The sequence below is a fragment of the Spermophilus citellus genome, assembly GCF_964194105.1.
Source record: "Spermophilus citellus genome assembly, chromosome: 15".
Lineage (NCBI taxonomy): Eukaryota > Metazoa > Chordata > Mammalia > Rodentia > Sciuridae > Spermophilus > Spermophilus citellus.
In genome coordinates this window covers 42,568,517-42,583,492 of record NC_138195.1, presented here as the reverse complement: position 1 = coordinate 42,583,492, position 14,976 = coordinate 42,568,517, and the positions used below count along the sequence as shown (strand labels likewise).

The window sequence follows — 14,976 nt, the reverse complement described above, 5'->3', positions numbered from 1 at the left end:
ACATCCCCAGCCCACACCATGAATTTATGTGTGAATTTAGCTTTATGTGTACAAGGCTCAAAAATTATTAATTACATCCAAAAGTTGTGGAAACTGATATGTTTACTTTCATTATCATTTATAAAATGTTTAGTATATGTATTCTGAGTTGTTGTTTAAAGGATGGCCTTTTTAGAGGCCAGGCAGAATCTTTTACAAGCACAATCTCATTTAATGTTCAGCGCTGCCTGTGAGGTAGGCATTATGATTCCCATTTTGTGGATGGAGAAATAGAAGTGATTTACTCAAGAGCATACAGCTCGGGCTAGGGATGTGGCTCAAGCGGTAGCACGCTTGCCTGGCATGCGTGCGGCCCGGGTTCGATCCTCAGCACCACATACAAACAAAGATGTTGTCTGCCGAAAACTAAAAAATAAATATTAAAAAATTCTCTCTCTCTCTCTCTCTCTCTCTTTAAAAAAAAAAAAAAGAGAGAGCATACAGCTCAACTAGTTGATGGAGATTAAGGATCTAAAAGGAACTCCAAAGCTGCAAAGATCCATTGGGGGTGGGGTGGGGCTGGGGTTGTGGCTCATTGTTAGAGTGCTTGCCTAGCATGTGTGAGGCACTGGACTTCATCCTCAGCACCACATAAAGATAAATAAACAAAGTAAAGGCATTGTGTGCATCTAGAATTAAAAGGAGGAGGAGGAGGAGGAGGAGGAGGAGGAGGAGGAGGAGGAGGATCATCCATTAGCAAGAAGAGTGAAGGCAGAGTTCAAACTGCACAAATCAGTGTGGCTCATGGCAGCTGGAAATGAAAGCAGGATGCTGGATCAGAATTCTCAAGAAGTGTGTAGTCACTAGGGTTAGAGAATCCACTTGGGGCCTTTTGGAAAGCCTGTACTTTCTGGTGAGTGATAACTTCTGTGGCCTAGGACAGTGTTTCACATCATTGCCATTTTTTTTTTCTGGATCCTATTATTAGTTTTCCCTTTTTAGTTTCTGCCCTCCTTGTGATTTTCTTTTTCCTGGACCTTTGAGCAGAAGGGAGTGGAAATCAATCCTGGTCTCTCCCTTCCTCTTTCTCTACATACTAATCATTTGGGGATTTTTTTTCCTTTCTAGTAACTACATTATAAAGCTACAAGAGCTCTTAACACCTTCTACTTGTGGCCTTTAATAAAATGTAAGTGAAACTCAACTTTATCATTCCTTTTTGCTGGCTTACCTTTTTGTCTTTTGAGTATCCATAGCTCCCTGATTTCCACACCCTTCATAAAGAAGGCTTAGTCTTCTTTTCCATATTTTTCTCTAAAAATTTCAGGATAGACATTTTTGGGGGCCTCTTTTTTTTTAATGGTGTGGAATTTTTGTTTTTTGGTATTTTTTTTTTAGAGCTTCCATTGTTTATTTATTTGGTACCAAGGATTGAACCCAGAGGCGCTTAACCACTGAGCCACATCCCCAGCCCATTTTATTTTTTATTTTGAGATAGGGTCTCATTAAGTTGCTTAGCCTTTCACTAAATTGCTGAAGCTGGCCTCAAATTTGCAATCCTCTCGCCTCAGCCTCCCAAGTCACTGGGATTACAAGCATGCACCACCACACCTAGCTAAGATCTTCCATTTTAAAAATGAAATACGGTTTTGAATAATATAAGAATGTTTACCATGGAGTCTATTCCACATGTGTAATAATTCCCAACCTTTGATGTTTTTTAACTCTAAGATAGTATTTCTCCCATTTTCTACCCATTTTACAGGTGTAAGCTCCTTCTTGTCTGCCCTGCCCTCTGCCATCTCCATATCTTTACCCACCAATTTTAACTTCTGACTGGCCACCAGATAATAGTGTCAAAACACAAAACTGCAATAACTTATCAGATCTTATATTTATGTCTTTTATTTATGATTCTAGAATTAGGCAGGCTTCTGAATCATAACATGTTCAAAGAACTTTGGCCAGGGACATGATTAGATAGTACTTACAAATAGTAATTACAGATAGAAAACAGAAGTTATAGCACTTAATTGGTTGTAGCTTTTACCTTAATCAGTTGTCTGCCTAGGATTGACTAAAGCTTTGCTGCTATAACTAATTGACAGTCAGCCATTTGTTATATGAGTATACTCCTAAGTCAATTAGTTTCATTTAGCATGAATGACTCCATATTGGTTTGGTCTGTGGGGCCCAATACAGGAACCAATTCAGATCAATGGTCTCTTATAAACTTTATTTAATAACAGTAACTGTCCATTCAACTGATAAGATCTTAGCCTCAATATAGGAACATTATGGAAATTAGTCTGACGTGCAAAGGTTCAAATGCTATGTTTGAATTAGGTTCTTCTGGTCCAAATGCTATGTTTCTTTTTTTCTTTCTTTTTTAATAAAAATAACCCATTCTACATACAAAATATCGAACAGTTTCTGTTCTTCTTAAGTGAGGGGATGAACATGATCAGTATGAGTTTATTCACTAGGAATGTGCTCATTCTGATCATTTTCTATCATTTATCTAATTTACTTTTCCAGTCATTTTATCTGGTTTGTTATTTTTAAGCTGCTGCTAGACACTAGAGTTGTAATATAAAAACATTATCCTTTAAGCACTACCTTTCTAATTATATTCCTGAAACTTTTATTCATGACTTGCTTGACTGGGCTGGATCTCTGTTTCTCCATTACAAAATAAGGGTCCTAAGTGATCTCATAATTTTAAAGCGTCTAAAATCAAAGGATGCAGAAGATTTGACTTCTTGTTTTAATCCCATCATTAAATGGCTTCATGCCTTCAAGCACAGTGTTCAGTATCTGGATCTCAGTCTCCTCCTCTACAAAATAAATGGAAGATGCTAGAACAAGCTTGGAAAATTGTCCAAGGAATGTTAATAGATCCTTTTAGAAAAAAAAAGAAAAAAAAAAAGAGTCTGTGTTCAAGCAAATGCTGAAGTCTAGGTCTAGGAAATGCTGAAGTCAATAGGTTTCTTTTTTTTTTTTTTAACATTTATTTATTTATTTATTTATATGTGGTGCTGAGAATCGAACCCAGTGCCTCACACATGCTAGGCAAGCAATCTACAATCACAACCCAAGCCTCATTTAGTTTTTTTTTACTTCAGGATTTCTCAGAAACTTTCCCATGCCAATTCTGCTTCATGACTCACCAAGTGAGATGTAGTACACGTGTTTCCCAAACTTATTTGATAGTGGGATCCTTTCCCCAGAAGCATCTTTATAATACTAATAATGTCTTTCAGGATACATTTGGGGAATGTTTTAAAATATGCTCATAAGCCCATTAATTTCAGCAATACTCTCTATCCTTGGATCAATTTCATGTCGTAGTTATCTTCTAGTTTATGTTCTAATCTAGTTGTGTTGTTCACATAGTGCCATTTCCTTTTTCTCTTTGAGTTAATGCTTTCAATGCTTGGGTACATGGGCTATGCTCATGTACATGACTTGCAACCCAGGTACATGACTTGCAAAACCCAGGTATATGACTTGTAAAACCCAGGTACATGACTTGCAAAAGCACACATGTCATTACTGCTTTGTACAATTGTAACCAGAAGGAGCACATTTTGCAGAGAAACATTCCATGGAGCAGCCCAGAGGGAGCTCTTTAGGGGAAAGAGATTAGATAAATGAACTTGAGAAGCAATAGCATTAACAGGGCAGATTTCCAAGAAAAATGGGGGAAAAAATCCTCATATATTTGACATTTTGATGACTAAATAACATAGTCTTTGTTGTCACAGGACTGCTGTTCCTAACCAAGACCGTTTAGGACTCAGGGTAACAGAGCTGAGTGGCTCCTTGCAAAAGTCTGTGTTCAACATCTGTCATGCTGAAGATCATTAATGTTCAATTGCATCCTATTGTCTTCATGTTATTCAACTTCATTTCATTGTCATCGTTTCAGCTGGGGATTAATCAACTATTTATGGGAAGATGGGACTTGGAGTCAGGGCAGTCACAATGGGGTTAAGTCTGAGGCAATGACGGGGGAAGCAAGTCACAGTTAAAAGACTTGATTTGTGAGAGCTTGTTGATAATTAAATTAATCCAAAATATCCAAAAATAATGCTGACATATCCATAATGCAAAAGAAAAAATAACTTATCTGGTCTTTCTGAAATATCCAGAATTGATTCTGGATTAGACCTATTTGGAGTCTCTTGAGTCCTCTTAAGAACAAGAAACAAGCTGACATGAGAGAATAAAAATAATAATTTTCCTGTATAAATCATATAATCATTACCAGTAGTGAAAATCAGGGCTTCGTTATTGTTCCTGAGGACTGGTAACATAACTGAACCATTTAAGTTATATGAAATATTTTCAGCCTTATGAGATCAGCAAAAATCTTTCAATAGGAATTATTTTTTAAACCTCACAGATTACTTAGATTTTTGAATTTTGCACTCCTAAGTGCATTATTAGCTTTTTAGGTTTAAATGTCAAATCATTAATAAGTTGTCATCTCCATGTATACCCCACAAACATTTATGAATGGGGAAATGAAGTATAGATAATGAATTAATTTGCTTAGATAACTGAACTCATGCAATGCAATTACATAATTAGAATAATAAAAGCTTTAAATATACACGTTAATATCTTTTGATATAATCAGTGATTTTGCAGAAAACAGCACAGTAAAATTCCAGGTCTACGATATTAGGACTTGCTGATTTGTTCCAATTTATTTAGCAGATAAAGCAAAAATGTCAACATATTAGATCACCATTATGCAAAATTGACACACTTCTCAACAAAGCTAGCCTATACTTGATTTCTGATACATCTATCTCATAATTCCAAGATTAACATCTCCACATAATTTCTAGTAATTTAAAATCTTAGCCAAGTTTTTGATATGTAAGCTGCTTGCTGATATGGGAAAAGATGGACCAAGCTCTTCCCCCACCCCCCACCTCGTTATTCTTTTGGGGACAGCCAGGCCACTCCAGATGGTGTGTTAGTTAGTGTTGGACATAGCTTTGGAGAAACTTCAACAGACAAGGCAGTAATGTCAGGATTTTGCTGTGCGTCGTCCCCCTCCCCCCTGCAGTTCCCAGGGTAGGAAGGTGCTGAGATGGAAGCCGAGGGACGCCCGCCCACCTGCCACCACCTGTTCCCTCCTTTAGCCGTCGACTATAAATTCTCCTCCCTCAAAGATTCATCCCGCGCTCTCCGACTGCTACTGCTTGCGGTAAAAGCGCTCCTTCCTTAGATCTCTTCCTTCGGAAGAGATTTCATCGTCCTGGAAGCCAGCCTTGGCTTTTCTCAGAGGACTGCAAAGGCCTTCCCCGAACCAGCCACACTAAACTCTGCTGCAAGGTTTCCTTCTGTTTTTCAACTTCACGTTGGGAAAAATGACTTTTTCTTGAGCCTCTCGATTCCCCCTGCATTTGGGTAAGTGATCAGACAGCCTCAGGTCAATCAGCAGAACCGAAGGCCGAGCCTCGCACTCCCCACTGTAGACTGCTTGCACGTGAGTTATTTTGTTTGTGACTTATTTGCTAAGAAGAGCGACGTTAGGGAGCAGCTGGATAGGCAACTCCACGCACAGGTCCAGAGCCTGCGACTGAGCTCCACCCCTCCCACCTCTCGGCCGGGGATGAAGTCCTGCAAACCCTGCGGCCCGTCAGCGGGAGCACGCGCCGCGCCCCCGTGCGCGGGCGGTGCCGAGTGCGCGGGCACGTGTGCCGGAGCCGGACGGCTGGAGAGCGCGGCGCGCAGGCGCCTGGCGGCCAACGCGCGCGAGCGCCGTCGCATGCAGGGTCTCAACACAGCCTTCGACCGTCTGCGCAGGGTGGTGCCCCAGTGGGGCCAGGATAAAAAACTGTCCAAGTACGAGACCCTACAGATGGCGCTGAGCTACATAATGGCACTGACCCGCATCCTGGCCGAGGCCGAGCGATTGGGCTCGGAGCGGGACTGGGTCAATCTCCACTGTGAGCACTTCAGCCACGATCACTACCTGCCGTTCGCAGGCGCAAAGCTGCCGGGCGAGAGCGAGCCGTACGGCCCGAGGCTCTTCGGCTTCCAGCCGGAGCCCTTCCAGATGGCCAGTTAGGGCGCTCGGCTCCGCGAGGGTGAAATGCCCAGGGATCCCGCTCCCCGCTGCAGACTCCCCTCACATAGCTGCAGTGTCTTTCGGTGGCCAAGGATTCTTCCTATCAAATTAATAAACTTCCAGGTTACTTTCAATCGTATCATCACACCTACGGACGCAATCATTTTATTGCATCTCCCTTTTCTGTATTTTGTAGATTTCATTAATGAATCTTGTGAATTACATTGCTCTGATAATAATGCCCTATCCCCTCTCCTGGACTACTGTGAGGGGAAAACAAGCTTAACAGAAAATAGGATTAGGCTCTACTGCAATTTCAGTCCTCAGAGAAATAATCACCTTAAGCTTTGTAAGTTTGTCGGGTTCGGGTGAAGTTACATGATGCGTTGCTTGTGTAGGCTCAATACAGCTGCCCTCCCGTCGTGTAAATGCATTTATGCCCAGTGTGTCGTGTGTGCATGCGTCAAATAGAATCAGACTTTCGCCTTTTGGTAGAGTTCTTGGGCATGGTTGCTCTGTATTTTTTAAACCTGTGTACACGTTATTAAATATAGATTTTGTAAAATATAAATAATGGGGTTTGTTTTTCATGCCAAGTACTCTGCTAGTTTCCTAATATGTTGAGTGTTTCCCTGAATAAAGATGCGTAATGTTTAAATCTAAATCCCACAAATCAGCAAATGTGCTGTTTCCTAATACTTCGTCAAAATAGTCAAACTGATGAAAGTATAAGTAATTAATTTGAAAGTTTTCTTGTTATCTTGGAAAAACATTTTTGGTGGCATTTAAAAAAATTTAAATCAAAATAATATTTAGCTTTTAAATAACAAGACATGTAGTTCCTCAATCTTATTTTTCTTACTAAGTTAATTACTAAATTCTTTCCAAATACTCAAATATGTTTATTCCTACATGTATGTAAGAATATATAATATGTAGTACATGTACACATATAAATGTAAATACATAAGAATATGTATCTGTATATATGTATATATATTTCTACAATGAACACTGGGAAAAAAGTTGCTTGTAACCAGGTGCAGTGGCACAGACCTGTAATTCTAGCAGTTCGGTAGGCTGAGGCAGGAGGATCCTAAATTTGAGGACAGTCTGACCAACTTAGGGAGACCCTGTCCCAAAATAAAAAATAAGCAGGGATAGGGATATAGCTCAGTGATAGAGTGCCCTGGGTTCAATCCCCAGTATCCTCCCCCACCAGCTAAAGAAAAGTTGCTTGTGGAAGTGATTCCTGAGTTACATCCCTAATCCTTCTTATTTTTTTAAAAATTTTGAGACAGAGTCTCACTAAGTTGCTGAGCCTGGCCTTGAGGTTGCAATCCTGCCTCAGATGAATTATGGGGTGCACCACCATATCTGTGATTTTCTTTTAATCAGTGAAAGTTTGAGTGATAAAGCCTTCACTACCATTATGGGTAATCAAAATGGGAGCAAAACAAATTAGGAAAATGAAAATCAAAATACACTGAGATTTAATCTCACTCTAGTCAGAATGACAGTCATCAAGAATACAAACAATGTCCAGCCAAGCATAGTGGCCCAAGCCTGTAATCCCAGTGACTCAGAAGGGTGAGGCAGAAGGATTGCAAATTTGAGTCTAGTCTCAGAAGTTTAGTGAGAACTTGTCTCAAAAAAAAAAAAATTTTTTAAAAGAATTGGGGGGGGGGTGTGACTCAGTGGTTAAGCAGCCCTAAATTCAATTCCTAGTACCACCACCAACAACAAATATGAACAATAATAAATTCTGGGGAGGATGTGGAGAAAAAGGAACACTTTTACACCGTTGGTGGGACTGTAAATTAGTACAACTATTATGGAAATCAGTATGAAGATTCCTCAAAAGACTAGGAATGGAACCACCATAAGACCCAGCTATATCACTCCTCAGTATTTATCCTAAAGAACTGGTCATCATACTATAGTGATACATGCATACCATGTATGAACCAGCCTAAGTATCCATAAATGAAGGAATGAATAAAACTCCATATACAGCCATAAAGAAAGATGTAATTAGGTCATTTGCAGGAAAGTGGATGGAACTTGAAACATTATGTTAAATGAAATAAGCCAAATTCAGGTCAAGGGATGTGTGTGTTTTCTTTCATAGTGAAGCTGGAGAGGAAAAAGGAAAAGAAAGGTGGGATGTTGGGGATCTCATGGAAATGGAAGGAAGATCAGTAAAATAAAGGAAAGGAACCAGGAAGTGGGAGAAAGGAAGAGAAAGGGGAAATACTGGCAAATGATATTGGCAGAATTATATTGTTATATTGAGTATATGTATGAATATGTAACAATACATCTCATTATTATGTACAACTATAATGCACCAATAAAAATGTGGGGGAAAGGAACCAAATAATGCACATAGTATTGTTTGAATTACTTTTATAAATTTGCTTAACCATTCATTCATTCATAAAGCAACTCTTCATGTAAAGAGTGACTTGTTGGGTTAACTCATCACATGCATTTGGGTAAATGTCTTGCTCATAATTAGGAAAAGCAGATCTCTAAGTTACCTGTGCATTTGGAATTTGTCACAAGTCAACAAAAACAATGATATCTTCCAAATCCTTCTATTATAGATTCCAAAACCCAAACTTACAGTCTCCTATTTGCAATCTTCTACAGAATGTTTTCATCAAAATTATTTTCTTAGTTATACCTAGTTATCAAAACCCATTTTGTAGGGCTACGGATGTAGTTTGGTAGTAGCTTACCTAGGATGTGAGGTTCTGGATTCAATTCCTGATATGCAATAAAACAAAACAAAACAAACAAACAAACAAACAAAAAAACCCTATTTTGGTTTGTAATGTGGGAAAGAAACTTTATCTTACAAAATCACATGTGTTTCCCCAGGCATCCACAGGAAGACTGATGGTGAATTTCTTTTTCCATCTGATATCAGTTAATAGGAGCATTCAGGAGTTCTTTTACTGCAGATTAAAGAGTAAAATATTTCACCTTCTTTTATCTGGAAGATGCTGTGTAGTACAGCAGAAAAACAACACAGCTCTAGAAGTGAGGACCCCAAGATATCTTTCTACTCTGCAGCCTACATTGGAGTTGACAGCAAGACTCAAGGCAATGCCTAAGTCACTACCTGGGCACAACAGTCTACTTGCTTAGACCTAAAAAGCTTCATTGATAACCTTAAGTTTGTGAAGTTTTAGAATGAATAAAATTAGTGCTAAAAATGTATGTTCCTCAGAGAAATTCTCATAAGTATTTTAAGATCTTTAGTCATTTTTTCAGGTAGGGTTCACATCTTCCTCTCTGGACCTTTCCTTTTTATATTTCCTCCTTAAGTGTAGCATCATCTACTCACAGGGAAATGGTTGGTTGCAGTTTTATGTTCACGATTACCAAATATGTTCTTAAATCCCAAATTTTACAACTTGGTTCATATCCAGCTGTCTTCTTTACTTCTCTAGTTGAATGATTAGTAGGCATTTCGAATTAACATGGCCCAAATTCAGACCTCAACAAAACTAGTTCTGGTCCACTATTTCCCATCTCAAAAAATGGTACCTCCATTCATTCAGCTGTTCTTTTACTCTCATGCCTTATGAAAGGGAACCATACTTTTCATTATGTCTCTATGGCTTCTAGTATAGGACCTTGTACAGAATAATTATTAAATAAATTTTTATTTTTTTGGCTATAAGTTTAAAAACACTTTCTTTTTAAATATTTATTTTTAGTTGTAGTTGGACACAATACCTTTATTTCACTTATTTATTTTTATGTGGTGCTGAGGATCGAACCCAGGGTCTCACAAGTGCGAGGTAAGCACTCTACCACTGAGCCACAACCCCAGCCCCTAAAAACACTTTCTTAATGAAATAATAAATTTAATTAAAATGATGAGATTCTAATCCCATAGTCTCTTTCCATAGCCTCACTTTCTCAAAAAATGGAAATTTGTCTCTTAAATATTGTAACTTTAGCTGTCTGCTTCTATGTTTTAGAAATTTCTAGAAGCAATTTAGGTCTTACCAAACTCCTAAACTTTCCACCCAATTGTACTGTTTGTTTTGCTGCAAGACACTGAAGGAAAAGTAAGATGATCAAAGTCAATGTTTGATAAAATTCCTTAAGCTGTATTTTGGGAGATGCATTTATGGTTCATGAATTAGGAGCTCAGATAAAGCATATAAAATCTTTCAGAGTCCAGATTTATGTATTATTATACATCATAGAGTTTAGATTATCTAGCAATCTAAAAGTTGCCTCAGTTATTTTTATACTGTTCACATTTGAAAATTCATTTTCTTTCTAGTTTGACAACAGAATGTATTGAAATTCAAAAATATTTTTGTACCTGGGCTCCCTTTTCTCACCAACAAATATTATCAAGTACCTATTCCTTCACATCTTATTCAATACTTTCCTTGCCTTTGGCGAGGTAGCCAAAAAGAACACACAAGCTCTAATCCCTAAACCATTCCGACCAGAACATAAGTGAATCCTTCAATAGTTTAGTATTAGTAATATGTGCTAGAAGACATCCTAAGAGCAGGTATTAAATAATAAAGGAAGACCTGCCCCAGGTAGGGCTTCAGTTTGACCAGCTATTATATAGGAGCTCTCCTTGCATGCCATCTGAAGGTTGAGGTACCAAATCCTAAGGTCAGAATTCTTGAGGGACCATATAAAAGCCAAAGGGACTACCAAAATGGGAACAGCCAATTAACTTAGTGGCTTTCAATCCCAATTGCTCACTAAAAACACCTCAGGAGTCCTGGATACAGTATCCAAGCCTAGGGCCCCACTCCAAGAATTGATTTAACTTCTCCAGTGTGAGGCCTAAGCACAGATCTTTAAATGCTCCCCTGGTGATTCTAATGGGTTGCCAAGATTGGAAAAATCACTTAATTAAACTAGATCTATGATTACACCATTAATTTCATTGTTCGAAACTGGTTGTGTTGACTTTCTATTCTTTGTAGATCTTGAGAGGAAATAGGCTATCTTTCTAAACATCCAGTGCAGCCAGTTTCTTAGTTAATGAGGTGGCCTTTTTACTAATAAGGATCTAAAATTTCTGCTAGTTACAGGCTAGATGGGATGTATTTGGGTTGTTCACAGAGATAAAGGATTCAACAATTATGGCTCAGTCCACTCAAATTTTTTCCTTGTTGCAGTGAAAGCGAAGTTTTATTTTGGGGCTGGATTTGACTAAAATGTGCTCTCTGCCTAGGAGTCACTGAAGATATTTCTTTTCTATACCTATGGGTAAAGAAATTTCAAAGTCCACATAAAACCATAAATACTGACCTGTCTTCTCACATGTATTCCTCTTCCCTTCTTTGGTCTTAAATATACTATGGAACAGAAACTTTAACAAGAATTTAATTGAATTAACTTAGGACTTTGGGATTACCATTTCAAACTGATAGTGTCTCCTCAAAAGCCCCCAAATGACTTACAATAGCAGAGAATGCAAAACCAGAGACCAAAAGATATGCTCATTTTGGAGGGTCTTTATTTACCTGTTATCCTAAAGTCAATCAATTTCAGTGTAAAGTCGCTGACAGGCTGGCAGAAAACATTTCTAGGATTTGGAACAATATTATGGAGTAGTTCTGAGTGAGGAGAAAGAACTTACCCATCTCTTATACTAAGTATACTTGTTTACGTTCAATTTTTTTTTTGTATATTATGAAATTCTAACATCTTAAAAACTTTTCTGATCGGAGAAAGACTGTCTCTCTCAGGGCTAGGCAATGCTAAGAGACAGAAAGGGCTCAAGATGTGCCTTTGATATGGACAGACTAACCAATACAGAACCAAACCTTTCCATCTGCTACTATTGTATTGCCTTAATTATCTGAGGGCCAGGTACTGGGCATCTAGGGACCTATCCTATAGCTTAGAGTCCTAAACAATTATTCAAACTATTCAGTCCAGCCTTGACTTGCCTTTCTCGCAGAAACTCCAGAAAAGACCACGTGGTCTTTACTGGCGATGTCACTTAGTGGTAGAGCACTTGCTCAGCAAGCCAAAGGTCCTGGGTTAACCCCCAACATCATTAAAAAAAAAAAAAAAGGCTATGTTGTATAAATTTTGTTTTCCTCAGCCTCTCCTGTACTGCCTTCCTCCCCGTAATTATTTTTTAATTTGTTCTAATTAGTTATGCTTGACAGTAGAATGCATTCTGACATCTCATACATAAATGGAGTATAACTTCTCATTCTTCTGGTTGTACATGTTCTGGAGTTACACGGGTCGTGTAATCATCAGGTAATTCCTGTGTCTCCTTTTGTGGCCACACCTGGCTGACCATCTGATGACAGAACAAAGAACCCTAAGTTGAAGACTAAAAACAAACCACCCAGCAATTAATTGAGAATAAATAAAATTTTATTTAATGAATAAAGAAACAGTCCATCACATCCTCTAAATTGCCTTTAAAAACATCAAGATTAAATTAAATATGATTTTTGATTTTTAATTTTTCTTCTAATTGCAACATTTCCTAAGACGACACAACCCCAGCAAATCTTCAAGAAAGCATGGTGAGGGGAAGCAACAAGTGTCACAGAAATGACGTGGTCTACCAGAATACAGTACCATATACTTTCTGAGGAAGGTCACGACTTGTGCTCACAAACATGTTGGCTTAAATGATCGCTGATTTTTCAGTTCCACAGAATGTCATAACATGTGTGATGCAGAGGAATAAGAATAAAAGCCTACGTTGATTCATTACTAGTAACAGTGGCGAAATATACAGCTTACACAATCCACACCTTTCAAAATTGCTACCAGAGTTGCTTTTCCGTTAAGAATTCAATAACCAAAAAAGTACTTTAGAAAATAAGTTGACTCAAGCTTCCTGGGAAGGAAGCATACCATATTTCTGAGCCTTGGAGGGCCTGGTGTGTCTTCAAGGGGAAAGAACTTATGTAAGGAGAGAAAGCAAAAGTGGTAAGAGGTGTCACTGATTCTGACTGAATTAAGTCGGCTGTGGGTGCTACAAGGCTCCTCACTTGAAATGTGTATTTGTGTGTGGGTGTGCATGCATTTGTCAGTTTTTATGGGTTTGTATTAATATAGCTGAGAATGCAAAAAGCAGAGACCAAAAGGTATGCTCATTTTTTGTTTTTCTAAAGTCAGTTCGTTTCAGAATTAAGTCATTGACAGGCTGGCATGGAACGTTAGCATGAAGGTTAGGATTTGGAACAGTATTATGGAGTAGTCCTGTGCTGCTTAAACCAGAAGGGACTGTGGTATCTCCTTCACTATAGCTCTGCCTGTGGAATCACCATTTCTACTTGTTTCAATCACAGAAGCAGGAGTGGGCATTCTTCTAGGCCATTCTGCCTAGCTCAAATAAATTCTCCTGGAAGTCGGGCACAGTAACACACGGTGTAATCCCAATGTAATCTCTGGAGGCTGAGGCAGGAAGATCACAAGTTCAAAGCCAGCCTCAGCAACTTAGTGAGGCCTTGAGCAACTTAGTGAGACCCTGTCTCAAAATAAAAAAAAAAAAAAGGGCTGGGGAGGTGGCTCAGAGTTTAAGTACCCCTGGGTTCAATCCCTGGTGTACACACACACACACACACACACACACACACAATCTCCTAGAATCTGTTTGCAAAAAGCAAATAGGATATTTCTTAAATTCATTTGATCTGCCTCCAGATTTATTTATTTATTTTGTTGCTGGAGATTGAACCGAGGGCCTTGGGCATGCTAAGCACAGGCTCTATCACTGAGCCACTACCTCAGCACCTATTTTTAAAATTTATTATTATTATTTTAATTTTTATACTACATACCACCTTGGAAGAAGAAAGTCCACAATTTTGTGTTACTCTTCTAAAGAAAAGCAAAGTTGTTGAGGGGCGGGCAGTAAAGAAATGTGAATTTTAAAAACAGATCAACTATATACTTTGGATTTTTTTTGTTTGTTTGTTTTGACAGGATCTCACTAAATTGCCCAGCCTGGCCTCAGACTTGAGATCCTCCTCCCTCAGCCTGGGATTACAGGTACACTCTAATTAGCCTGGCTGAGAAAGATATTTTTAACATTTTCCTTGGAATAAAAAAACCTGCTACCACAAGGTGGGGTGGCACACACCTGTAATCCCAGTGGTTTGGGAGGCAGAGGCAGGAGGATTTAGAGTTCAAAGCCAGCCTCCGCAAAAGCAACTAAGCAACTCAGTGAGACCCTGTCTCTAAATAAAATACAAAATAGGGCTGGGGTTGTGGCTCAGTGGTAGAGTGCTTTCCTAGCACACATGAGGCACTAGGTTCTAATTCTCAGCACGACATAAAGATACAATAAAGTTATTATGTCCACCTACAACTAAAAAATGAATATTTAAAAAAAATAGGACTGGGGATGAGGTTCAGTGAAGGGACACCCTACCAACCAAACAAAAACAAAAACAAAAAAAACCCTGGTACCCTTTTTTATTGGAGGGTGTCTAAAGTAAACCCTTTATAAGTTTTTACTTATCCTACCTGCCATCCTGGGAAAGGCTCAAGTATTTGGCTTATCTTACAGTTAAAGAAACAGAGACCCAAAGTTATAGTAAAATTAGGGAATGGATCTGAATTAATTTTTAAAAAATATTTATTTATTTATTTTAGTTATGGGCGGACACAACATCTTTGTTGGTATGTGGTGCTGAGGATCGAACCCGGGCCAGGCGAGCGCGCTACCGCTTGAGCCACATCCCCAGCCCCTGAATTCACTTGAATTATGAAAGTTCCCCTTAAAATTCACCTAAGAATCCTTAGAAATAAGGAGCTCCTATTATGCAAATTTTTATCTCTACAGGGAAGAAATGAAGGGAGAATCTTTGATCAAAGAAGCAAGGCCAAAGTTTGAAAAAAAAAAAAGTGAAAATTAAGCAGAAAGAAGG

The 14,976-nt window shown here is 38.6% G+C and overlaps 1 protein-coding gene across 1 annotated transcript; it reads left to right on the top strand.

The window, feature by feature from the left end:
* Positions 1 to 5,611: 5,611 nt before the first annotated feature.
* Positions 5,612 to 6,751, top strand: ATOH7 (atonal bHLH transcription factor 7; the record flags this gene model as incomplete). The annotated part of the gene is made up of 1 exon (XM_081267665.1): positions 5,612 to 6,751. The coding sequence occupies one exon, from the start codon at positions 5,612 to 5,614 to the stop codon at positions 6,068 to 6,070; it is 459 nt and encodes a 152-aa protein (XP_081123791.1). The 3' UTR covers positions 6,071 to 6,751.
* Positions 6,752 to 14,976: the final 8,225 nt, after the last annotated feature.